Here is a 25,893-nt window from a genome sequence, read left to right on the forward strand (position 1 = left end):
GAGCTTTCCCTGTATTTCCTTTACTCCATCACTTCTCTTTTGTAAACCTCCTTTGAACTACTTGTGGTTTTATTCCTTTACAGGGTCTCAAGAGATGGATTTGGGGCTGTTCTCCTTTGCTCAACTTAGGAGGCAGTTGCTACCCAGCTCTTCAGTGTACCCCAATAAAATCCAGCTTGCTTCATTCAAATTTGATTCAAAATTGTGGTAGTGGTCTTATTCCTTCTCAGCTTAAAGAGGTAGAAGCCTCAGTGAGCATGGGAGGCAGCCAGGTTTCTCAGGAAGGACCCATTCCCAGGGCTCCCTGGGGTCTCATAGATGCATGCTTCACAGACTCACACACCAAAAAACTTCTGGTGGTGTGCTGCTATTTATACCGCTTCCATGGATTCTGGCTGACTGGATGCATGTGCTGAGGCAGGGCACGGGGAGGACATGTGATGTTTGCAGGATGTAAATAGGACTTCACGGAGTGACAGAGAGGGAGCTTGGCTTGCTGGTACAGCTAACTGTGCAATGCTTGTGGGTCTTGAGTCTTCACTGATCTTTGCTTCCCTGAGAGACATACATAGCTGAGAACTCCTGGTATTCCTGCTGGTCCTCCTGCTGACTTGTGCTGAGGCCGAGGGCTGGCTGTCTCTGCTAGGTCGTGCCACCACTGCTGATTTGTGTTTGTTGTCCTGACTCTACTGAACTGGACTGCTGGTGCATCTGTGAAGTGTTTGCCTGGATGGAGCTGCCACTGCTGACCTGTGAACTGAACTGCCGATTTCCAGACGACACAGATGGGAGTTACTCTAAAGAACCTCCCCACTCTCCTGTATCCTTTCTTTCCCACTACCTCTGGTGGGTGGTGGGCTACAAAGAGGTTAAAGTGTTTAAAGTTACAAAAGGGGCATGTGGACCTATTTAAAAGTAATTGTTTGGGGCTATTCCAATCTTCATTGTCAGCAGTCCAGTCCACTCAGCAGTAACCCTGATGAATCAGCAACGGCAGTTGGATCCAGAAGAAACCTTGAGGCTCTACTAATTGGCCCAAGTTTGTGGAAGCAGCAAAAAGCCACCGGAATGAGAAGTTCTTTGGCGAGTTACTCTCTATGAAGTCATGTCAAGTGAGGATCAGAAACACAATGTAAGGTGAACCAATATAAGAGCATCATCAGCAAAGACTAGTGAGGCAGAGCAAGGTGAAACAATGCCAGAGCCTCCTCCTACTGTCTGGGGGGGGGGAGGGTTATATTTATATTCTTTTTAAACATCACATGTCCTCTAACATGTCTGCTTCAGTAAAACATCCTTTCACCTGTCTGCCCCAGCAAAGCATCGTATGACATGTTGAGTTTTCAAAGAAACCAGCAATTTCCACGTCACACCTTCCTACCTCAACCCCCAGGCATTGGGGGTTACTAAATACAACTGCCAGCTTAGCCCATCAAATCTGAGAGGAAGCCGAGTATGGTGGCACAGGCCTTTATCCAGAACTTGGAAAGGAAGAAGCAGGCAGGAGATCCCAGGCCAGCTCACTAGGATACTACATGGTGAGACCCTGTCTCACTAACAAGATGAGGGAAGTTGAGAGAGGGCAGGGATGCTATAGACTGTTTGTGGACTCCAAACTCCTCTTTTGAAGCTCTGGCCCTCAATGTAGCTATATCTGAAGAGTACCCATTCCTTGCCCACAAATGCCTAATGTACCCTTCCAGCAGTCCATGTACTGTAGTTCCAATCTCTGATTGAGATCTTGGAGGTGGTAGATGGTGGTTTCAGACCCAGAACAAGTGGCTGAGGTGCCTATTTAACATATCAAATTGGACCTAACTTCCAGGTTCTCCCAGCATCCCTCAGTCCCTACATGTTACAAGGTATGGCTGGCACACCTCACCCTGTACCCAGAACTTTCCAGTCCCTCCCTAAGAGGCTTTTTCCTATATAATCCTGGTGGAGGATGGTTTTGTGCACTGGGTATTCAATGCTGATATCTATGTCCAGACATCTGGCTGCAGTCTAGATGATGGCATGGTCAAGCAGCTCTGTTCTCAATGTTATATAAAAATTCCTTTTCCTTACCTCTGATTTGTTAATAAAAGGGCTGCAATCACTTATAGCTGTGCAGATTCCAATCTATTGTAATCACATTAGGCTGCTACTGCCCAGCCAAATGGTCCTTTACCTGCATCTGAGTTGTGCCCTGATTTGTTCTGGTCTATATGTATCCTCATGGCTGCTTTCTCATAGTGATCTCAGTGAATCCTCCTGGTCTCTCCAAACCTTCTCCATGTGGTTCTCCTTTGTACTCTGATCTCCTTTTGGACCCCTCTACTGGGATCAGAAGTCCTGCTCTATCTCCTCTGCCCAGCTATTTGGCTGATCAGCTCTTTTATTGACAGGTGATACTTCCACACAGGACACAAAAGATCTCTTTCTATAATATAGACATTTTGCTCTCTCGTGCTCTGTCTCTCTCTGCATTTCTCTCTCTCTCTGTGTACACTCACTCTTCCTACCCCTTCTCCTCTGTCTTCCTGTCTGCATGGTGATTTCTCTGGACCCATTCTTTGGGACCAGTGAACCCACCTGAGAGCTGGCCCCTGCTATTAGTAGAGCTTTTAGAATTTAGGACAAGGTGGTTAGGCATGGGGCTTCCATGCTAGTAAGGGACAAATGCTGATCTGCAGCATGAGACTTCATGTGAGCTGTTGCTCTAAGGGAGACTATACCTTGTGACTGATCCTTCTGTATACAGAGGGTGGGTTTCCTTCTTGGCATCTCTGCTGTGTTGTCACACACCAGAGAGACTTACCAGGAACTAGTGCCATGCTTTTCAGCCTTCAAAATTGTGAGCCAAACAAACCTCTTTTCTTCATAAATCACCCAACTTCATGTTTTGTTATAGCAGCAGAAAAAAGGCCTCTAAAGAATGAAGTAGTTAAGGAACCTGAAGTTACAGAGGATAGGACCTGATACAATTAGTGTCCTAATGAGGCCATGTGGTAGTGTGGCACATGGGGCAGAGGGGTATGAGAGATGTCAAGTGGATAGTGACCTTAGCTGTGTACAGTGGGCAGGGGGAGGTATGGGGAAGATGTTGATGAGGTAGTGACCTTGAAGTTCTGAAGCTGGGTCAGAGACTGTTGCTTCTAAAAATAGGGTGGGAGGTCCAGACATGTTGAGGCACAGCACAAAGGTCCTGTGCTTGCAGATTTCTAGAGAAACTGGGAAGGTCAAGCACACAGAGAAAGATGTAAAAATATGTTCTTCCATCCAGAAAGTGAGGAACTGGTGGAGACTGTCTGGTAGTGATCTGTATTATCTGTTGGTCCAGGCCTTATTAAGCTCCTACAACCAGGACCAAAGGTGGCTAATAGCCCAAATGACTGCTACACTGCCTGTATGACCAAGACAAGGCCAGATCTTTCCTTAGGTCCTTAAGTTAGTACAGGTATTCTAGCTCTAGAAACCATCTTCTTGGAAGAAATGACATTTACCCCGAGGTGATTTTCAATATAATTATGGTCCCCTGTGCATTGAGGGTTGTATTACAACAGGAAACTTAATTCCAAATTATACTTATATAATTAAGAAATTATTAAATTTCTTAATTAAATAATTATTTCTTGGGCTGGAGAGATGGCTCAGTGTTTAAGAGCACTGACTGTTCTTCCAGAGGTCCTGAGTTCAAATCCCAGCAACCACATGGTGGCTCACAACCATCGGTAATCAGATCTGATGCACTCTTTGGTGTGTCTGAAGAGAGCAACAGTGTACTCACATACATGAAACAAATAAATAAATCTTAAAAAAAAAAGAAATTATTTCTTAAATATACTGGCCATAAACTCCCTAGCATGGGGTTGCCTTGGTCATGCCTCTTCACAGCAATAGAACAGTATCTAAGACCCTCCAGAAGGTTGCTCCAGGTTGATAAAGTCAGTCTGAACTGAGTTTTCATTCTCATCTCTTTGTGGCTCATTTTCATGCCTGACACCTGCAAAGCCACACGCCATGGAGAATGTGGATAGAGGTGGGGGAGCTGAGTCGTAGTAGCAGTTCACAAAAGTGTGGAAGCAACCCAGGGGTCAAAAAATGAAAACGACTCCTATAGGCTTATATTTGCATGTTTATTTCTACAACTGATGAACTGTATGGAAGGATAAGAGGTGTGACCTTGACGGAGTAAATGTGCCCTTGTTGTAGGAAGTATATCCCTATGGATGAGTTTTGAGGTTTCAAAGGTCCACAAAAGGCCCAATGCCTTTCTCTCTGCCTGCATCAGGATGTAAAGCTCTCAGCTGCTGCTCCAGCACCATGCCTGCCTGCCTGCCACCATGCTCCTGCCATGATGATAATGAACTAGCCCTCAAGTGAGCGCCAATTGAAGGCTCTCTTTTTAAGTGTTGTCTTGGTTATGTCTCTTCACAGCAATAGAACAGTAAATAAGGCACAAGGCATGACCTGTTCATTGCTGAATACTACTCAGCCTTTACAAGGAATGAGATTCTGTTACAAACTACAGCACAGCTGTGACATAATCTGGGGCGGGGTGGTGGTGCCTCTGGACTGTCTGCTCTCCAGGGCCTTCAGCCATCCTTCTTCCCTCAGCTGAGACAGAACCACTCTGCCATTGTCCATCTGCCACCAAGCATGGTGGTCCAGTCTCCACAACACAGAAGTTTTAAACATATAACAAAATGAGCCAGACAGTGGTGGTGCATGCCTTTAATCCCAACACTTGTGAGGCAGAATATCTGCCTTTTCAAGTATCTGATTCTGTGGCCTTAAGTACATACACATTACTGTGCATATAGTCATGCCTACCTCCAGAACTTCTGAGGCAACAATCTTCCCAGAGGCAGCAACTTCATCTCCACATGACCCTTGGCACCCACCAAGGTCCACTCCTGTCTCTATGGGACTAAAGACTCTGGAACCTCGAGTGAGGGAGTCATGGTGTATTTTTCCCTTCATTTTTTAGAGAGTTTTTATCGTGGTGTACGGGCCTGTATGATATACGCACAGGCATAGGCGTGTGTATGCAGAGTGCAACCTTCTGGAGTTAGTTCTCTCCTTCCTGGCTTCTAGAGATCAAACTCAGTAGTAAGGCATTCGTGATTCCTTAGTCAGTGTTCTATGGCTGTGAAGAGACATCATGACCACGTAAAGTCTTACAAGAATAAGCACTGAATTGGGGCTTACTTAGTTTTACAAGTTTAGTCTACTGTCATCATGACAGCATGCAGGCAGACTTGGCACTGAGAGGTAGTGAGAGTTCTACATCCAGATTGGCAGGCAGCAGAGAGAGAGAGACTCTGGGCCTGGCTCGGGCTTTTGAAACCCCGGTGACACACTGTCTCTAACAAGGCCACACCTCCTAATTCCTTTCAAACAGTGCCACTCTCTGATGACCAAGCACTCAAATGTATGAGCCTGTGGAGCCATCCCCATTCAAACCACCACACAGGGAAGGAAGCATTTTTCACTGCTGACCTATCTTGCTGGCCCTAAGTTGTCTGGTTGTAACTGGTTAGATATGAGATTGGCCCACCTGGGCTTCTGGCCGGTGGACAAAGTTAGGGTGGCTCTGAGGTGAGTGGGACGGCCAAGGGCCCTGGAAAGGGGCTAGCCCAGAGCCTACAAGGCAGCAGGGTAACTCGAGGGAGACCACCCTCACCCCAACATGGTATGTCTCCTGTTGGATGACAGCCAAGAATATTGACCCAGCTGACAAACCACTTGCCATTAGAGTTTACTCTCTTTTCTAAGAAAAATTCCACACACTAGATTAACACGTCTCAAGTCAGTGAGATGTCTTCACACAGTAAGACTTCCTTTGATCTATTAAAATTTACATATACTTATTTATTGTGGGGGCCAGGGCTGTGGAAGTCACAGGACAACTTGTAGGACTCAGGTCCTTTCTTCTATTATGTGGCTCCCAGGAGAGAACCCAGGTTGTCAGCAAATACTTTTACCTTTTGAACCATTGTGTGGTGTGTGTGTGTGTGTGTGTGTGTGTGTGTGTGTGTGAATGTATGTATGAGTGTGTATGTGTATGTGTATGAGTGTGTGAGTGTGTGTGTGAGTTTGTGTGTGTATGAGCATGTGTGAGTGTGAGTGTGTGTGTTAGTGTGTGTGTGTGTTGTTGGCTTTTTGAGACAGGGTCTCTCTGTATAGCCCTGTCTTTTCTGGAACTCACTTTGTAGACCAGGCTACCCTGGAATTCAGAGATCTGCCTCCAAAGTGTCTGTGTGAGGGTGAGGGTGACAAGTACCCTGAAACTGGAGTTACAGACAGTCGTGAGCTGCTATGTGGATGCTGGGAATTGAACCCTGGTCCTTTAAAAGAGCAATCAATGTTCTTAAGCACTGAGCCAAGTCTCCAGCTCTCATGCTGGCCTATTTTTTACCAGTAGCTTATGTTTTTATCTTATCAGCACTCCTTACATGTACCTCACAAACCATTAATAACCCTGCAAAAGAAAATTTCTTTAGATGAAAAAGTAAGTGTACCAAATTTTTTTTTTTGGGGGGGGAGTCAAGGGCAGGGTCTCAGCATAGCTCAGGCTGTTCTACAACTTACTTTATATATGGGGCTGACCTTCCTGCCTCTGTCTCCTGAGTCTGGAGCATATGTCATTAGGGCAAGTAAAACAAGATATATGTCCTTTTTTCTAATTTGTTTGTTTCTTCCTTCCTCCCTCCTTCCCTCTCTCCCTTCTTCCCTCCCTCCCTCCCTCCCTCCTTCCCTCCCTCCTTCCCTCCCTCTGTTCTAGTATAGGAGTATTGAACCTAGGGCTCACACAGATAGTAGACAATGTTCTACCACTGAGCGATATCAACAGCAAGAAAAGTGCTTTTTAAAAATCTTAATCTTGCTGGGTGGTGGTGGTGCTTTAATCCCAGCACTTGGGAGGCAGAGGCAGGCAGATTTCTGAGTTCGAGGCCAGCCAGGTCTATAGAGTGAGTTCCAGGACAGCCAGGGGCTACACAGAGAGACCTTGTCTCAAAAAACCAAAAAAAAAAAAAAAAAGAACTTAATCTTTTAACCTAAGATACAGATTAACAATATAACCTCTGAAGCTCCTAACTCCCACATAAACATCAAGAACACAACAGCACTTATGTCTCAATTAAATTTAAAATAAATCTAAGTGTGTCCCAACTCACTTTATATTGACTGGACCTGTGTGGCTGGCTGTCCTTAGAAGAACTCAGTCCCACTACCAGCCCCAGGACCTGCCTCCCAGAGGAGAACAAGGCGGCGGCTTAGCACCACCTTTGGGGGAACTCACTGTTCTTCAAGTCCAGATGTGCAAGTTATGGGGGGGGTGGGGGGAAGGAGAAGGGAAGGGAGGGGAGGGGAGGGAGCATGGCTCTGCTCTGCTGTGATTAATCACCATGGCCTCTGGAGAAGGTTGGGCCAGATGGAGAGAGACCCAGCAAGGGTCAAAATCCTAGGGGTAAAGGATTGTCAGTTGCTGGCCCCAAGAAGACAGATGAAGAAGGGGAGAAGGGGAGGGCAGCAGGCTGAGTGAGGACGAGGAGAGTGGGAGCTATAAAGGAGAGGAGCAGACAGGTTTGTGTGAGCTTTAACTGTTTTCTCAGCTAACTGCCCTAGGTGACTGAGGTGCCACCTTCATGGAGCCTGCTGGTGATTTTGGAGACTGAGAATCAAAAATGATCTCAGACTTGCTTAAGTCCTTTAATATTTACCCTAACTTGTCTGACTTGGCATCCCGGTGACCAATATATTTCCCAGAATATATCACCAAGTGTCCCCCAACCATAAAACTATAGAGGCTCACATTTTAAAACTCACAGGAGAGATCCTCTCCACCTGGGAGATACACCAATTTGTCTGGCATCTGCATCCTCAGCCCTGGGCACTCACGCGGTTTAGAATAAATCAGTCCTTCCTTTATGAGCACAGTTCCTTCCTGTCATTGGTGACCTTTGGGGTCACTTTTGCATGACCTGAATAGAAATCTCAGCGGTTTTTCTGAAGACTGTGCCTGCGAAGAATCAACTGCGCGGTGACTCACCTGGATCTTCCAGCGTGGCTCGTGGTCATGGTCAGTCTAGATCCTGGAATGAAACAGACCAGAAGGGAGAATATATGCGTAAGCTGCGGAAGAGTGGAGAGGGGAACCCCCTCCAGATCCTTGCTTTCTGAGGAAAGGGGAGTTCCTCTGGCACGCAGATGCCACTGTGCATGGTGGTGGAGACACTGTGACAGGGCAGGGCAATACAGTGACAAACCAGTGTGGCGCAGCGCCCCAGGCCCTTTCCCGACCCCGACCCCCATCCCCCACCCATCGCCAGGTTCCCAGGCTCTAGTAAGGACACTCAGGACAGCACACTCCCTCAGCTTGGGCGCGCGGTTCCCCTCCAGCTCGGGCCTGGCTGCCAGAGTTGGTCTCCCACACGAAAAGGCCCTGGAGGGAGCCGAGGTCGAAATCAGCGGCGGCCGGGAACTGTACGGTCACGGTGAAGAGCCAGCGCCCAGGGAGCAGGGAGGATCTGGCGGAGCACGCGGGGCCCGGGCAGGTGCTGGCCAAGGACTGAGCGCGCGCGCGGCCAGAGTAATGAGGTCGCTGCAGGCACCCCCAGCGGGTCTTCGGTGTCCTCCGCTGCACCCCTACGCGGATGCACCGCGGAGCCTCGCGCAGAGGGGGAGGCAGCCAGAGCCAGGCGCGCGCGGCCGCGGTGTTTCTATGACGACGACGTCAGGGGGGGCCCCGGGTGGGGTCGGCTTGGGCGCATGCGCGCGCGTGCGGGTCGCGGTCCGTCTTCCCGAGACGCCCGCGCTGCTTGTCCGCGGTTCCGTGAACCGCGGAAAGGGTGGGGTGGTGTCCGCGGGGCCCAGGGCAGGGTGGGACTGGGCTAAGCGCACCTGAGCTCGCGGGACTCGTGAGTAGGGCTGGGCTGTGGGTGGCGGGCTGTGGGTGGGCGTGGCCGGGGCATCACCAGTGGACGGGTTCGGGGGTTTAGCCAGGGGCGCGGCACCGCTGACCGCTACTCTCTGCAGGGCGGCCCAGGCTCCCTCTGCCATGGCCCCCGCGCCCAGGTCCTTGCTGTCGCCACCGACTTTGCTGCTGCTGCTGCTGCTGAGCCTGGCGCTTCTGGGCGCCCGCGCTGAGCCCGCCGCCGGGAGCGCTGTCCCCGCGCAGAGTAGGTGCCCGCGGAGGGGGCGTGCGGGAGGCGTCTTTGTTTCCTGCGCGGTCACTTCTTGGGTGGGAACTGGAGGGCGGGCGACAGGGACTGGGATGCCCCGGCAGGGGCTAGGCCTGTCCGCCCTCACGTGACCCCGATTCTCGTCCCCGCAGGCCGTCCGTGCGTGGACTGTCACGCATTTGAATTCATGCAGCGCGCCCTTCAGGACCTACGGAAAACCGCCTACAGCCTGGACGCACGGGTGAGTACACAAGGTCAGGGAGGTCTGGGTTTGGCTGGTAGGCACCCCAAGATGTAGCCACTTTAGGGATCTGGGCCTAGGTCTCACCTGAAAACGCCCCCATGCCCAGCGCCAAGATCTCAGGGCACTGTGGCCTGTGACTTGTGTAGTCAAGGAATGTGCATCCCTAAACCAGGATCTCCAGTGAGAGATGAGCCCAGAGTAAGAAGAAACTGAGGCTGGGGCACTGAGGCTGTGGTGTGTGAGAAATGGAAATGGGTTTGTCCTGGAGTCTTGGGTCCTCACAGGTTGGGTGAACTTGGATCTCTCAATCCCTTGGGCATAGCCGAGTGAGTTGACCTTCGTGTGCAGAGAATTGTTGGAAGCAGGAGGAAGGAAAGCTCCCATCTGGACAGTCAGAAGGATACGTGGTGTCTCTCCCCACTTCTCAGTGAGCAGGCATCCACTCCTTTTGTGGACTGTGGGGTGAGAGTCCATGTTGGAGGTGCTTTGCATATGGATGTGAGTTGAAAGATGGCTGTAGTAGGGATGAAAGTGAGGAGGGACCCCAGCAATGGGAGCTGCTCTGGTGGGAATGGAGGTGATAAGGTGCCGAAGGGTAGAGAGGGGCAAGGTGAGGAGGCTGGGCACCCAGCAGGGTACCCAGATGAAAATGAAGGAGCCAGGCAGGCCTGGGAAGGAGAGCTCTGTCCTATCTTTATGCTGCTTCTGGTTCCTTTGCAGACGGAGACCCTCCTGCTGCAGGCTGAGCGCCGGGCTCTGTGTGCTTGCTGGCCAGCTGGACGCTGAAGATCTTGGGCCAGTCATGTTCCCTGTCAATAAATGCCTGCTAGCATGCCTGTGTCCTGTGTTTTGCTCTGTCCACCGGAGCCCCCCATGTTGCCCTGTTAAGGCCCTCTCTAGGTCTTGGTTTCTCTGTTACAGGTGATAGGAAGCTATTTGGTACTGTCTCATAGAAGCACCCTGGTGAGGTGTGCTTGCCTGTCCATGCAAACACTTGGCACTGGCAGTGGAGTGAATTGGCCATCTCAGACATGCCTCAGCCAGCATGCCCTTGTTTGGAGGCCAGGGGGTCTTGATACCGGCCTGTCCCCTCTCAGTTCCCTAAGGCCTCTCTGTACTGAAGTGGGCATGGCTTTGTGGAAGCTGAGCTCCAGGACCTTAGCCTAAGGCTTCTGCAGGAGGGGACAGCAGTGAGCAGCAGGCAGTGGGTAAACCATACCTTCCAGGAGGGGGAGCAGCGGGGATGGTTCTATCTGCAGCCCCAAGCTTGGCCTCTGGGTATCAGGGACTTCTGGATAGGAGTTAGTGGCCCCTCTTATACTTGCACATGTGTGTTAGATGCCTAGCTGGCAAACATCAGACACAGTGAGGATAGCTCTCTCCTTTTATTGGAAAGTTTGTCTGAGTGAAGTTAAAGTCCCCCCCCCCCACACCCCACACACACACCTTAAGTCAAGATAGGGCGTGTACACATACTTTTGGAAACACTTCCAGGAGCACTCCAGGGCTGAGGTGTTAGTAACGGCTTGCCCTAGACACAACACTGGCCTATCTGAGGCATGTTTCCCCCATGTCTCACAAAGAGCTAAGTCACTGGGGGGGGGGCATTGTTGGAGGAGTGCTGAGACCTTTGGTGGCTCTTAAGCCTGAGCGCTGTCCAAGTGTGTTGCATCAACCAGGTTTCTGTTCTGGGTTCTCCTGAGCAATGGAGGTGGATGTATATTCATATCCCATTGGTTGATTTCAGTCCTGACCGTTCCTTGTTGCAGGAGAGACCAGGAGTGTATCCTTGTTCTGGGTATAGATTGCCACATCTAGCAAGTCAAACACAGAAACAACACTTTTCAGTACCCTTTATACAGTGTTTATGGGATGTACTTACACTAAAGGTATTGTTTACCCTAAATTCAAGATTAACTGTCCTGTATTTTAAGGATGCTGTTAGGTTAGTCCTTGGTAGAAATAGCCAAGAAAATATGGTATAGTGTTTTCCTTGGGGCATGCCTATGGAATAAAGTAGAATCAGTCAGAAAGGCTAGGATGAAGGCATCTGGAGGTTGGTAACCCATCCTGCAGGAGTTGGGGCTACAGGGAGTTGAGGGAGCAAAGAGGCAGCTTGGGAGGAGACCCTCCTTGGAGCTTTGTAGTGTCTGGAATTGTGTGTGTGTGTGTGTGTGTGTGTGTGTGTGTGTGTGTGTGCATGCACATGTGTGTACACAGAGGACAATCAGGGAGATAATTGTCTCTTTCCACTGTGGGCTCCAGGGATTTAAACTCAGTTTGTTGGGTTTGCTTGGCAGGCACTATTAGCTGCTGAGCCATCCCTCTGGCCTTGTGAGGTTTTGAGCCAGCAGATTCTAGGAATATAGGAACAGGGTGCTTGTGGCTGCTAGAGACACTAGCTAGCCTGGAGGAGAATATGGGCCCATGAGATAGTTGCACCCATCGTGGATGGAGGCTAGCTGGGCAGTGCCACCTGTGGCAGCATGAGAAATGGTTGGATTCCAGATGTACCTGAAAACATAAGTAGGGTGTAGTGGCACCTACCTTTCATCCTGGCACTCTGAGAGTTCAAGGCCAGCCTGGTCTACATAGTTATAGAACAGCAAGAGCTCTTCAGAGAGATACCCCCGACTTTAAAAAAGAAAGAAAAAGAAAACAGAGCCAGGAGGGTTTGGGGAAGGGCAGTTCAATGCAGCTGTAAGGACAAGCACCTGGATCTACACCAGAGAAAGAAGAGTGGAACCGTTACCTGGTCGAGTTCTCTGTGGCTGAGTGAGGACAGGAGACAGGGCCTGAGGAGACAGTGAGGTAAGGCGAGGGACCTCAGAGTAGAAGGAGCAGACAGGAGACAGGAAGCAAGCTGAAGTATGTTCTGAGCATTGTGTTGAGTGCTCTAGGGAGATGAGAGTGGCTTGTGTGTCATGCTACTGTGATTCAGCAAACACCAGGACTGTACCAACAGATTTGGTATTTGGGCCACTGGTGGGTAAGCTTGACTTGGGTTTCTTGGAAAGAGTAGGGATGGAGAGGTCTAACACAAGTTACCTGGCGAGGGCTTTAGACTTTCTTAAGGGCCCTGCATTGTCCTGGAGCCACAGTGCAGCTTTGCTGTTTGTCATTGGCTTAGTATGGCACTTGGAATGACTAAACAGAGTCCAGGTTATGGTCAAGCACAAGGCAGGCATTTTCTTTCCAAGATGCCTTTTGTTTTCTTAGATTTAGCCCTAGACTAACCGACCTTGGTGTCTGCTTATTGTTGAGCACTGAGCCCAAGCTTTGGGCACAGGATTTACTTGTTCCCAGACAGTTGTACATCCCCACACTGGATGCCCTCTAGGTAGCAGAGGGTGCCCTGAGTGCATGAAGTGCTGAGGGAATATAAGGAGCTTAGACAAAGACCAGCAGATGTGGCTTCTTCCTTCTGGACACTTGTAGCCCCGACTGACGGCCCGCACACAACCTTTTCTCCCTCTGAGCTGTACCTAAAACACGCAGAGGTTCCAGGTTCCAGTGCTAGTGACTAAAGAACCTTAGGTGACCCTAGCCCCATTGTATATGTGTCTGTGCATCCGTCCTTCCTCCAACCTTTTGCCACCCCTAGCCAGGGTTCTGGGACCCAAGCCACCAGCTGCAGCACTGCCCACCCGCACTCTTCTGTCAGAGTTGCCTTTTTCTAGGTCTCTTGTTTTCTACTCTTGTGGCCTGTGCAGGAAATGCTGAGGGAGGAAACTGAGTTGGTTTGCCTGAAAATACCTTTTTGTTTGTTTGTTTTGTTTGTTTCTGGAGGCAGGGTTTCTCTGTGTAGCCCTGGCTGTCCTGGAACTCACTCTGTAGACCAGGCTGGCCTTAAACTCAGAAATCTTCCTGCTTCTGCCTCCCAAGTGCTGGGATTAAAGGGATGCTCCACTATCACTGGCTAAAAATATTTTGTTGACACATTCCATTCACAATGTGACCCTCTGCCTCAAAGGCTCTGCACACACTGCTTGCTCTCCTCTTCACCCAGTCACCTCCTCAGTCTTGATGACCTGCTTCACAAGTCGGCACCTTATGTCCCTCCCTTTTTTGAGGCATGGTCTTATAGCTCTGGCTGGCCACCTACCTTTTCTGGGGGTAGGGTTGATTCCTAAGGAGTAGTAGACTCTTCGTATTAGCATATTTCCTCACCCTAGCCCATGGCTGAGTGGGATTGAATTGGTCATGCCCAATATGGGCTGATGATGCTCAGTCTGTGCTCAGAGGAACGATGGATGATGGGGGGGGGGGGGATGGTTTCTGAGTAATATCATGTCGCTGCAGTGGCTAGCCCTGAAGAGGTAAAGCTCTGGCTGAGGAGGCTTTTCTAAGGTGGGCAGAGGCTGAGCTTGTCTGGAGGCAATTTTTTTTTTTTCACTCAGAGTGAGTTGAGTCTGGACTTCCAGAAGTTCTGCCTGGAAATATTATTGCAGAATTCCCATTTTGGTGGCATCTGTTAGTGGCTACTGGGCCTGCTTCTCTCCTCTGTGCTTTGGGCTCTTCTACTCTCTTAAAGGCTCCTGTCCTCCCCGAGTCCCCAGTGGCTTATATCTTTCAAATCTAAGCCTGGACCATTCCCCAGTACTGCCTGGACTGTGGACATTTCCAGTACCCACTCCTTTTCTTTACATTTTCAGTATGGGGTTCTTCTTCCCCCAACAGACCCCGGGGCAGCCATGCCTGGCAAGGATAAGTCCTCTGTAGCCAACATCCTTAGAGAACACACCGTGGGTGGAGGGCTGCCGTATTAAAGAAGCATCCCTACCCATGAATGTTCAGGCGTAGGGTCCAGGGCACCGGTCCCTACTCTGTCTCTGAAATCTGGACAGGTACTTCTAGGCTCCTAGAAGGGTGTGGGGAAGCCAAGCTGGGTCTCCCGAGTCTTCCTAGACACCCAGGCAGAGGAGTGTGTAAGCCTTCGTGGGAGCTCAGGAGAGGTAGTGGCCCTAGGCTGCTTCTTTATTAAAGAGGACCTTGATGCCACCCAGGAATGGCCTAAGGGATAACGGCAGAGGGCGCCCCACGACAGGAAGGAGGAACAGGGCTAACCAGGGCCATGGACTGCCCCGTTGTCTGCGCAACTCCTACTGTAACATCTTCGAGTCTCCAAGCCCTTCAAAGTTCGTTGGCTCCAGTCCTGGCCCCTTCACACTCTCAGTCGGTTCTGATGTGTTGGCTATATCGAAGATCGCCATCATGGCCATGGGGGCAAATAATTATAGGAGGACTGGGGCAATGAAGGGAATGGTTAGGCAGGGAAAGGAACCTCTGCAGAACTGAGGGGGAACATCCTGGTCACGCTGATGTGAGACTTACAAGGCCCCCAGGCCTGGAGGTGCAGGACAACGAAGGAGCAACTCTGACCAGGGGTGTGGAGAGATACCCTATAGGCACTAGAACTTTGTTGCTTCTAAGGCTTACAGGCTCCAGTGACCCTCAAACCTAGGGTCCTGAGGCAGATCTACTTGGCTCCACCAGATGGGTCCTCAATGCTCAGCCTCACTTTCCCCGGAGGCCCTTCTCCCTGACTGCCCTCAGCCCTTACAGGCAGGCACTGTTCCTGCAGACCACCCAGCCAACCTCAGGAACCAGGAGAGGTCAATGTGGCTGGTCAGAGTCCCCAGTCTGTTCGGGTACTATGAATGCGTTCCTTCGAAATATCGAGAGATTTAACATAAGTGTGCAAGAAGGTCGCCGCTGGGACCTAGACACACCCCCCCACGCCCCAACCCCGGGTCTTGAAAACAGTGAGGACAATCCTCTCTTGCCTAGCCCTCGCCTCCCCAGTTCCCTTGCGCTGACAACCCTGGCTGTTTGAGTCTCCTTATCCTTCTGCAAGACATATCCATTTGCAAGACCAGCTCCTTCAGTCTCTAGGTGACCTTAGCTGTTCTGTTAGTTTCAACTATGGTGCAGCATAACGCAGACTGAGGGTCCTCCGGCCTGGAGATGTCTGAGTCTCCGCGAGCACGTGGATGAATTCGGCTTTGGGGGGTGACCATTCCCGTGACCTAGGAAAGTGGATATAACACTACGCATTCTCCAGTTCATGCGCGCCTAGTCTGCTGCGCCTGCACATCTCGTTTCGGGGGACTGTGAGACCGCGGCTCAGAAGCGAGCCCCCGCTGCACCTGCACCAAGGCCACGGGGCGCATGCGCGGGCCGCGGAAGGCGGAGGGCCGAGCCGGGAGGGGTCCTGCAATCCCGCAGGTCCGCTGCCGGGAGCGGTCGGGTGTCAGATTGGAGTGGGGTGGGGTTCGGCCCTGCGTCAGGCAGCGCGGACATCATAGCCCCTTTCAGCCGCTTCCTCACTCTCAGTACGTTCGGCCCCGGCCGCGGGCTCGGAGAGTGCCTGCCAAGGGAACACGGGGGGCCCCTCTCGAGGACTTCGGCCGGGCGCCGCGTACAGACAAAGGGGTGGGAGATGGAGACACTTCCGTGACTACTGCCAGCGGCTGCGGAAGAAGCGGACGCATTGCTGCTGGAACGCCGGCCCGAGTGCAGCGGCAGCTTTGCCGGAGCTCAGGGGCGGGGTGGGAGGCGTCCATCACTCGCCGTCCTCCTGGCAAGCCTCAAGCCCCCCACGCAGCGCCTCTCTGAGCACCCTGTCCCTGCGGCCGTTCACTCGCGGCTCACGGAGGACCACTTCCTCGCAGGCTCTCCGCTCGGCCCCTCGGCGCTCCCGCGGTCCGCCAGCCACGCAGCCCAAGTGTGCCATCGGGCGGGCGCGGAGGCGGCGTCTGCTCCCACCCCCGAGATCACATGGTGACCCTCGGCAGCCAATGCAGTGGACGCTAGGACCCTGCGGGACCCCGGGCGCCGCGACTGCACCGGCGCCGCTGCATTATAAATACTTCTCCAAAATGCGGCGCAGCTCCCTGCGCGCGCCCCGGCCGCCCGCCGCCTCCGCCCTGCGCCCCTGAGCCGCTGCCGCCGCTGCCGCCGCCGCCGCGGGTCCGAGGGCGCCGCGCCCTTGCCCTGGGCTCGGGCTCTGCCCGCCGCCGCCGGCTCGCGTCCCCGCGCTGCGCCGCCCGGCCGGGTGCATGCATTGTGGGCCTCCCGACATGGTCTGCGAGACGAAGATCGTGGCTACGGAGGACCATGAGGCACTGCCGGGGGCCAAGAAGGACGCGCTGCTCGCCGCCGCCGGAGCCATGTGGCCCCCGCTGCCCGCCGCGCCCGGGCCGGCCGCCGCACCCCCACCCGCGGCAGGTCCCCAGCCCCACGGAGGCACCGGGGGCGCGGGGCCGCCGGAGGGGCGCGGCGTGTGCATCCGCGAGTTCCGCGCAGCCGAGCAGGAGGCGGCGCGCCGCATCTTCTACGACGGCATTTTGGAGCGCATCCCCAACACGGCTTTTCGCGGCCTGCGGCAGCACCCGCGCACCCAGCTGCTCTACGCCCTGCTGGCGGGTCAGTGCGCCGCGGGGGGCGGGGGGCCGGCGGGGCTGCGGCAGTCCCGCTCCGGGCCCTGCTCCAGCGGGTCCAGCGGACCCCTCCGGGGACCGTCGCGCTCGACTCTCTCTGCCTTCCTCCTGGGTCCCCATCCCGGAGCCCCGGTGCCGCGTCGGTGCGCTGGACCGGCTGGGAGGAGACCCGCTTGCACCAGCGGCTCAGCGCTCTGGGCTTTCGGCCAAGGCGCCTGGGCCGGGCGTGGGAACCAGCGCGGGCTGAGTGCAGGGCGCTGCGGACTGGGATGCACTGGGTTGGCAACTCAGTCCGTGGCGCCCGTTCTCTCCGTCGCGGGGCATCCCGGGTGGGGGCGGCGTGACAGGGCAGGTAGCGCTGCAGCTGCGGCCCGGCGCGACAACTATATATAATCTGCGGGCGGGGGAGGCCGCCTGAGGCTCAAGTGCTAATTTATGACGGGAAGACAGCCAGCTCCGCGGGGAGCCAGGGAGACTGTTCGCCAGAGCCAGGGCTACAGGGAGGATACCCTCTGCTGTCTCGAAGCACACCCCCTCCCATTCCATGCCATCCCATTCTGCAGATGAGGAGCTTGAGGCGACTCACCCAAGGTCATTCAAAGGAGGCAACTTTTGCTCTTGTGCGTTTTTTTCCTCCTCCACAGCATAAATGAAGTTGGAAACGGTGTGGTGCTTGTCGGCCGACTCTGTTAGCCTAGTGAGCTCCGAAGCTGCCCAGAGAGGGCTCTAGATGGGTCCCTTCACAGCCCAGCGCGGGATGACCTGCTTGGATAGGCAGTGCCCTGGTGTCTCTGTCCAGCTTTTTGACTTAGCACCAGGCTGGGTGGAGTAGGCAAGAGCCCCTTTGGAAACTGGGGGAACCAAGGGCTGACCAGCACTGGTCTGGCCTAGGCTGTATTGTGGACCTTTGTTTCAGGTTGTGAAGGTAGCAGGTGTTTACGCCAGAGAGCTTGGAAATGAGGAAGCGTAGAGAGGGACTGCGGCCATGACTGCTACACAGAGAAAACAGTCCCTGGTGGGGAGCATCCCTAAACACTGATTTGCCAAGGTGGTTTGGACTCCGGGTGCTGTGGGACCTACCCATGTCCAGCCTGGCCGCGCGCCCCTCTGCACCTGCCACCTCACCTGTGCTCCCTTGCCTGCAGCCCTCTGTTTTGCTGTGACCCGCTCACTGCTGCTGACATGCCTGGTGCCGGCCGGGCTCCTGGCCCTGCGCTACTACTACAGTCGCAAGGTGATTCTGGCCTACCTGGAGTGTGCGCTGCACACGGACATGGCCGACATTGAGCAGTACTACATGAAGCCACCTGGTGAGTTCTGGAATTCTCCAACTCTGCCTACTCCCTCCCTCTTCACCTTCAGGCACAAGAGGGCCCAAGCTGTGGGGTCCTGATGTGCTGAGCCTTCTGAATGACCCAGGCCTCTAGCTAAGAGAGGGCTGTCAGCAGGGGAGAGCCAGGAAGAAGTCCTTCCCTTGGTGGCCTTGCTCCACTGTGTCTTCTATTGGATACCTTTTCCTGGTACCTGCCATTTGTGTGTGTGTTGGGCAGTGAAGTCCTGGCTGGATCCCGAGCCAGCCGAGAGTGCCCAGGGTGGAGGACTCATGGGTGGCACAGGAGGTGTCCCCTGGGAGCAGAAGATTGAGCAGGGGTCCAGGCCTTACCTGGCCTCCTGAGCAGACTAGTGAACCACAAGGTATTATCCCAGGCCCCGAGGCTTCCTGTAGAAAGAGGGTCTAGGACGCTGGTCTACAGGAGCTGGAGACTGGCCTCTCCCCGAGGCAAGCCATGAAGCAGGCTGGGTTGTGGGAGCCAGAGGAGAGAGACATTTTGGGATGTGAGGGGCTGAGCACAGGGGACTGGCTAGCAGGAACAGTTCTATTTCAAGGAAGGGCAGGCTCTCTGGCCTTGCCAGCTATAGTTTTTGCCAGTTCCTCTCCAGCCGTCCCATCTTGTACCCCGATGTCCCTTTAGCTGGCCTTGGTGCCTGCTGTTCTCCTCAGCCCTTAACTCACATTCAAATACAGCTTCCCGTCCTCTGCAGGGCCTCGACCTACCTGCCTCTGCTTGGAAAGAGAAGGTGGAAAAATGACTGAAGCGGGCTTTGGTAGATAGCTTGAGTAGATGGGTGTGGTCAGAGGTTTCTGTCGTGTGCCTTCAGGTGTGGCAGTTCTTGCTAACCCTTGGGTATCTGCTGGGTTTACAAGACCCCCTCCCCACGCACACACACACACAAGAGCCGATACTGGACATCAGCTAACTGGGCTGATAACTCCATTATGGGAGTTCTTATGCAACTGGGGAAACAAGACCTGGGAAGAGTGACAACTGGGTGCTAGAGGCTGTCCCGACCTCTGGTCTGGTTGTGTGGGTGGGTGTGGGGCGGTTGGTAAGAGGGCATATGAGCATATGGGGTTGGGGAGGTCCTAGAGGATCTGGGACCAGAGCAGCTTTCTCTGCTACGATGGTGGAGGGTGGGCAGGCAGCACCCTCAGCTGTAGAGCTGAGGCCGCACTGAAGGACCTGGCTTCCCCAGAGGTGAGAAGTGCAGGGAGGAGTGCTTCCTACTGCTGGGTGGGGGCAAATAAAGGTGCAGAGTCTTTGGGGGAAGTCCTTTGACGGAGGCTGGAGGTGGGATGGGGAAGGCCAAAGGAGGCCAGATCACCCACAGCAAGTCACTCTCTTGGCTGGGCCAGACACCCTCTTTCTCTTACAGTCCCTTAGCTTTTATCTTTCGGGACGGTCTCTGGGTGTCCCCTTGACCGTGGACCCCTAGTTCACGAAGGTGACTGGATTCCCCGTGGCCTATGCCCTTCAGCATTCCTCCCATCCAAACTCCTTGTTCTCCCCCTCTCCCTTCTTGTAGGGGTGAGGGTGAGATGACTTCGCTGTAGGTGAGGATGGCTGGCCTGGCGTCAGGCTCATTGCCCAGTAGAGGCTGGGTTACTGGGGTTGGGGTGTGTGTGGCTGTCTGTGGTCCCTCACTGGGTTATAAAACATTCTTCTGGGTTCTCATTCAGTTCTGTCCCTGCAAAGATACTGGGGGGAGGAGTATGGCAGGCCAAGGGCTGGGATTCAGAGTATGTCAGCAAGACATACTCTGCCTTGTGGCCCTGGCTGTGGTTGGCTGTGGTTTTTCAGGTGATCTAGGGGTAGGAACCTGCTTTGTCAAGGACTGTCCAGCTCCTAGGCACCTCCAGCTACTATTTTGTCCAGGACAATAGATACTTTGGCTGGAGCTGATTGTGTCTGCTTGTGACATGGAATCCTGGGCAGGTTGGTCTGGACTGAGGCTTGTGGAGAGTTCTTGCTGCTCAGGGGGTCTAGAGGAGGCAGGTTATCCCAAATTGTGGCCTCCCATGGTGTCCAAAAGAGCCATGAGGTAGGTCAGGGCAGTGGAGGCTTGAGCATCATTGTGATACCCTGACTTGGCACCTAGCTGGAATGGGCAGCTCTGAAGTCTCTCCAGTTGTCTGTGTAAAATGTCCCTGACTGTCATGTCCTTCCTAGGTTCCTGTTTCTGGGTGGCTGTGCTGGACGGCAACGTTGTTGGCATCGTGGCCGCACGGGCCCATGAGGAGGACAACACAGTGGAGCTGCTCCGCATGTCCGTGGACTCGCGCTTCCGCGGCAAAGGCATCGCCAAGGCTCTGGGCAGGAGGGTGTTGGAGTTTGCTATGCTGCACAACTATTCTGCAGTGGTACTGGGCACCACAGCCGTTAAGGTGGCCGCCCACAAGCTCTATGAGTCACTGGGCTTCAGACACATGGGCGCAAGTGATCACTACGTGCTGCCTGGCATGACCCTCTCGCTGGCCGAGCGCCTCTTCTTCCAGGTCCGCTACCACCGCTACCGCCTGCAGCTGCGCGAGGAGTGACCACCACCACCTGCCCACCACCCTGTCTGCCCCCGTCCACCTCTGCCCTCCTGCTCACTGCCTAGTGCGGCCCTGCTTTCCAATGCTCACTTTGGCGTTTGTTTGGGTTTTCCTTTTTCAGCATCTTGCTGGTTCATCACCTGGCTGGTTCTGGGGCCACAGAGTCTCAGTCCAGAGTGCTCATCTGCAACACTCTGGTGGGGTGGATTGTCTGTCTGCAGCTATGGCCCTTGCCTCCCCAGCCCATCAGAGTGGCTCACCATGCCTTGAAGAGTAGCATTGTGGACCATCTGAACTATCCACAAAGCTGCCCAGCCTGCCTCCATCAGGGAAGGACTAGCCTTGCCCATCAAGCACAGAACCTCTACAACAACCCCCCCTTCCCCAAGGAGCAGAACCCTGGCCCCCAGCCAGGCTAAGGCTCAGCTATTGGCCTCTGGAAGAGTGGTCTGCTGGGCTGGCCAGCCACTGCCCCGTGGGAGGCCGAGCTGGCCCCAGGCCCTGCTTTGCCCTGTGCATGTTAAGGACATGGCCTGGCTGCAGCATGCCGCATGCCACAGCCCCCTGCCCCGCTACCGTGCCCAGCCTGGACCTCAGGCCTGAGCTGGTGAGCTCCCTTGTCCTGTCCTGAGCTGGCCTCTGGAGGGCCTACCTGCCTGACCCTGTCTGCTCTCTGGTGGGGCCTGGCTTGGCCTGGCCTGGCCTAACCTAGCTCTGTCCACTCCTGCTTTGCTTCAGAATCATCTTACCTCTTTCCCTTTTTGGTCCCCATGCCTCCTTGCTCTGGCTGACTTGGCTGGTCACCCGGGTTTGGTTCCTGTAGCAATCCACTGCACAGCATGGTGGGGATTTCATGGGGGTAGGGGCACGCCTCCCCCCACACCTGTTAGATCAGGTGGCTGCCTCCCAGCTGCCTGGGGTCCCATGGCCTCATGCTGTTTGTGGGGTCTGCCCTGTGAATGTAACTAGCCCAGGCTGTTGTTGGCAATGCCTGCCACAGCTTCTCCCAGCCTGAAACAACCCATTCTCTAATAAGTTACGTAGACAGAATAGCACTCTGCATGACTTTAATTACTGGGACAAAATGGTAGTTTGAGCCTCCAGACACACATCTGTGTGGTGCTAGCATCCGCACGGTCTCTGGCCCCATTTGGTGGGGGTGGGTGGCAGGGTAGTTGGAAGATTTCAGTTGGAAGTATGGAAGGAGACTCTAACTTAGTGTAAACACCCCTAAAGTGCCCTCACAACACAGTCTGTGAGGCTTCGGTTGCCTCTTGAGTCCTTGTACGCAGGATTGAGGGGACTGGAGGGTCCTAAAGCCTCATAGGAAGGGCTGGGCACTGCCTTGGGGGCAGGAGCTGGTGGTTGGGGTGGGTCCAGCCATCCCACTACAGACTACTCTGCTAGGCCAGCTGTGCTCCTGGCCTCTCCTTTTTGAGTCCCACTTAGGATCCAGCCTAGATGGGGGTGGATATGACCTAGGACAGGGAGAGGCAGTAGCTGGCAGTGTTCATGTGGCCAGCTGAAACCTGGACTTAGCTTTAGTGCAGGGGGTGCATAAAGGCCCATCCACACTCCTCTGTGTGGGGCTTGAGGTGAAGAGTGGCAGGCTAGGTAGACCATAGAGCTGGGCCCCTAGCACCAAGGCCACATTATTAGAAAGGCTCTTTAGAGTTAATCAGTTGGTGGAACAAGCCCAGCTTCCTGAGGGCCTTTTGTCCTGTTAGCAATTGAGGCATTTGCAGAACACTGTACAGACCCCGCTCTCCCCTGTACATTCCTCCCTGGTGGTGCCCGGTCCCTGCTTGGGGATGGGAGTTTTGTAGACTGTACAGAAATTGGCACCCTATTTTCTTGCAGCTCTCAGATTTTGTTAATCTGGATTATACAGACAGACGTAAAGTGTTTTAGCAAAATGGAAAACAAACAGTTGTGCCTTTTTTCTCTTTTCTGTTTGGATTGGTCTCGGCTCGGGGCTAGTCTTAGTTGTTGTGGGGGTATAGAGACTGCTGGTGTCTGAGACCTGCGGGGTCAGAGACTGCTGGTGGGTCTGAGGCCTGGGTGGGCCTAAGTGGGAGTCAGGTTTGCTGGACACCACCAGCTGCCAAGGCTTCTCTGATCCTGTGCCTTTGGGGTTGGAAGGTATGGCAGGGCACTAGGATCACTTGGGCCAGGGCAGAGCTTGGGGATCCTGTAGCCACCCATGTCGCCTTGATAATGACCTGGGATGAGCTCATAGTAGATTCCTCCAGCCTAGGAGCCTGGGGAGAGGTGTGGTCCTTCCAGCCTCTTGGCACCTGTCTGTTCAAGGGGATCTCTTCCTGCTGAACAGCCCATGGGTAAGGGGAAGCTTGCTGGGCTCTCGAGTACTTGTTGCCTTCTGTTACTGCCAAGACTTGGTAGAGATTGCAGGAATGGATGGTGGGGTGGGTTCCAGGTGCATCAGGATGGAGCCTCACCAGGCAGTGTGTAGCTTGGCAGGGCCTGTGGCCCTGGAGACGTAGCAGTTTCCCTGGGCTGGAGGAAGCTGAGTGTGCTGATGGCTGGGCCTGACAGTGTCCACTCCACCATTCCACCCAGAGCTAGAAGTGCTCTGCACATGTGCACTGATGTGAATTTTCCGTTTGTTGAGATTCTGATGTTTCTTCTACCTCTGTGGAGACCCTCCTCCCAGCTCCACTTGGTGGCCATGTGCTTGGTGTCCCTCCTCTGAGTTTGCTGGCCATCTCTCCTTCCCTTGGACCTCCAAGCACCTGAGGTGGCCAACAGCTGTACTCTGGGCCTGAGAAGTCCCAGGGAAGGCCAGCCTAGGGTCTGACTTTGTGCTCAGGATCTGTGGCTTCCAGGAGTTCTATTGTTTGCTTGGAAGCTTTAGAGTATGGAGGGGGAAAGAGATGATGGAATGTTGCAGAATGTCAGTGTTGGATGACCCTACAGCATAGATGTGGTATACCATTGTTTGACTGTCCCCTGGCAGCTCTCACTGCCCAGGCATGTGTCTCTGCTGTATGGCCAAGAGGCTGGCCCGCATGTTCTAAGATCTGTCCCCTGAAGGGTGGGGCAGTGTATCGAGGCCATGCCCTGGTGGCCATGGCAGCCTCTTCCACATCCTGATCTCACCCCTGTGCTTACCCTTCACCCTAGCACTGTCCTAGGGCTGGGCAGCAGCTAAGGGATGCGCTAACCTGGCTGAGGTGGTAGATGGCTGGCTCTGGCTAGGAGGCCCAGTGGAGAACAGGTTAGTCTCAGGGGCTTGGACAGTTCCCATCTTGCACGGGTACCCTTCCTGAGATAAGGGGATAGGTCAGAGGACAGAGTCAGAGACACACTTAAAGTGAGCTTGGGCTTTGGCCTGGTGCCTGGGACTCACTAGACCCTAGGACCCTAGGACCATCATTTGTTGCTGGAAAACATGCTGCCCATTCTTACTTGCCTTTGGCAGCCCTAGGTAGTCCCATGGTCACAGCTTCCTGGAGCTGGCTTCCAGGGCTGTGCCTGTGGCTAGAGGCCTGGGGACAAAAGTGTTTGGGTCTTGCTGGTGTCCCAGGCATCTTGGGGGCTGGATGTGACTCCCTAGCTGGGTAGGAGCTGTGCAGCTCCCACAAGGCCACCTTCTTGTCAGGCCCAAGGGGCAGCCTGAGAGAGTTGACCTGAGGTGGTTGTCCCCCTGCCCATGGTAGCAGTGCTGCTGGTCCCCGTTGTTACTGCCCTCTTGGCTCCACTATGCTGGGTGTGGGGCAGACTCTGAGCTGTGCTGCTCTTTGGTGCTGCCGTCACTGTGCTTCCAGCAAGGGGGTGGGGGTCCATGATGGGGGCGGAACTTGCCTGGAGCCGGGTGGAAGATGAGCCTTGACTTACCACTGTTGGATGTATTTTTTTTAAAACAGCAATAATTAGCCATTTTAAAGAAGGGGTTTACCTACATAAATGTGCATGCCCATCGGTGTATGTGCATCTGAGAGTATGTTTGCATGTGTGAGCATCTGTGCGTGTGTAGGAACTGTCCAGCACCCGGGGAGCCATCTTCTTGTCAGGCCCAAGGGGGAGCCTGAGAGAGTTGACCTAGGTGCACACGCACGCACACACACAAGCACATGTCATTTGTGAGCATGTGCTCATATGACTATATGTGCCCAAGAAATCCCATTCATGGGTTCCATGTGTGTGAGCATGTGTGCGTATGTGTGGGCACCTCCATATGTATATGGATGTGTGCATGTGTATGCTTGTTTGTGCACATGTGTAGCAGTGGGAGGGAACCTGTGGGGACAGTCTCTGATCTGGGAGGCACTTTGTGGTAAGAAGCAGGGTCTTGTGGTTGTCTCTCACTATGCCCATTCCCTTCCCTGACCTGCTCAGCTCCATGTGAATGTAGCACAACCCCATGAGGCCAGCTGAGCCTCTGCTGGCCCTCACCTCTGTCCAGCTCCCCTTCAGCTGAGGGTAGGGTAGAGGAGTGGGAGGTCCCTTGGACAGGACATGGACTGGGTTTGGCTAGGGTGCAGAGGGTATGACACAGTGGTAGGTCTCACTGTTGTGGTTTGTTCCTGAATTTGTACTGTGAGCCCATGATGGGGGTGGGGGTGTCCTGAGACCCCAGGATGTGCCAAAATAGCCCCTAGGGCCAGGTGACGAGCCGAGTTCCCAAGAAGACAGGCTGGGGGCCCAAGTGGGTGTGTACCCCTGCCTGCACGGCCCCCAATGCTGCTGTTTTTCAATAAAACCAGAATTGAAGGAACCAGGCTCTGTGCTTTTTTGAGGCACCTCCTGGGGTGGATATGCTGGCTTTCCCACTCTATGGGCCTTTTCTGCTTGTGTTTGGCTGAGCTGGACACTGGATCAGGGTTAGGGCCTTGGTATCCCTATGGAGCTCAACCTCCTATGATGCTCTCTCTCCCACTAGGGAAGAGGGGCTTGGACTTCTCTCTGGCCGAGGATGGTTAGGGGCTATAGCCCTTCACATTTCCTAAGCATGGTAGATAATAGAGGCAGCACCCAGACTAGGACAACTTGGCTGTAGGGTGGAGAGGTAGTGGGGGTGGAGTGGTGGTGAGGGTGGAGGAGTGAGATTGCCTGAGGCCCAGCAGCAACCAGGTTTTACTCTACCTCTATGCTATAGTTCTTGGGCAATTAAACTTCGGGCACAGCTGAAGACACCTT

At 53.8% G+C, this 25,893-nt stretch overlaps 2 protein-coding genes across 2 annotated transcripts; both read left to right on the forward strand.

Moving 5' to 3' along the window:
* Positions 1 to 8,697: 8,697 nt before the first annotated feature.
* Positions 8,698 to 10,246, forward strand: CUNH4orf48 (chromosome unknown C4orf48 homolog). The gene is made up of 4 exons (XM_031341878.1): positions 8,698 to 8,906; positions 9,025 to 9,167; positions 9,323 to 9,411; positions 10,135 to 10,246. The coding sequence occupies exons 2-4, from the start codon at positions 9,047 to 9,049 to the stop codon at positions 10,198 to 10,200; spliced, it is 276 nt and encodes a 91-aa protein (XP_031197738.1). The 5' UTR covers positions 8,698 to 8,906; positions 9,025 to 9,046; the 3' UTR covers positions 10,201 to 10,246.
* Positions 10,247 to 15,596: 5,350 nt separating this feature from the next.
* Positions 15,597 to 25,471, forward strand: Nat8l (N-acetyltransferase 8 like). The gene is made up of 3 exons (XM_031341552.1): positions 15,597 to 16,842; positions 18,002 to 18,166; positions 20,366 to 25,471. The coding sequence occupies exons 1-3, from the start codon at positions 16,476 to 16,478 to the stop codon at positions 20,731 to 20,733; spliced, it is 900 nt and encodes a 299-aa protein (XP_031197412.1). The 5' UTR covers positions 15,597 to 16,475; the 3' UTR covers positions 20,734 to 25,471.
* The last annotated feature ends 422 nt before the right edge of the window (positions 25,472 to 25,893 follow it).

Source organism: Mastomys coucha, unplaced genomic scaffold (genome assembly GCF_008632895.1).
Source record: "Mastomys coucha isolate ucsf_1 unplaced genomic scaffold, UCSF_Mcou_1 pScaffold22, whole genome shotgun sequence".
Taxonomy (NCBI): Eukaryota; Metazoa; Chordata; class Mammalia; order Rodentia; family Muridae; genus Mastomys; species Mastomys coucha.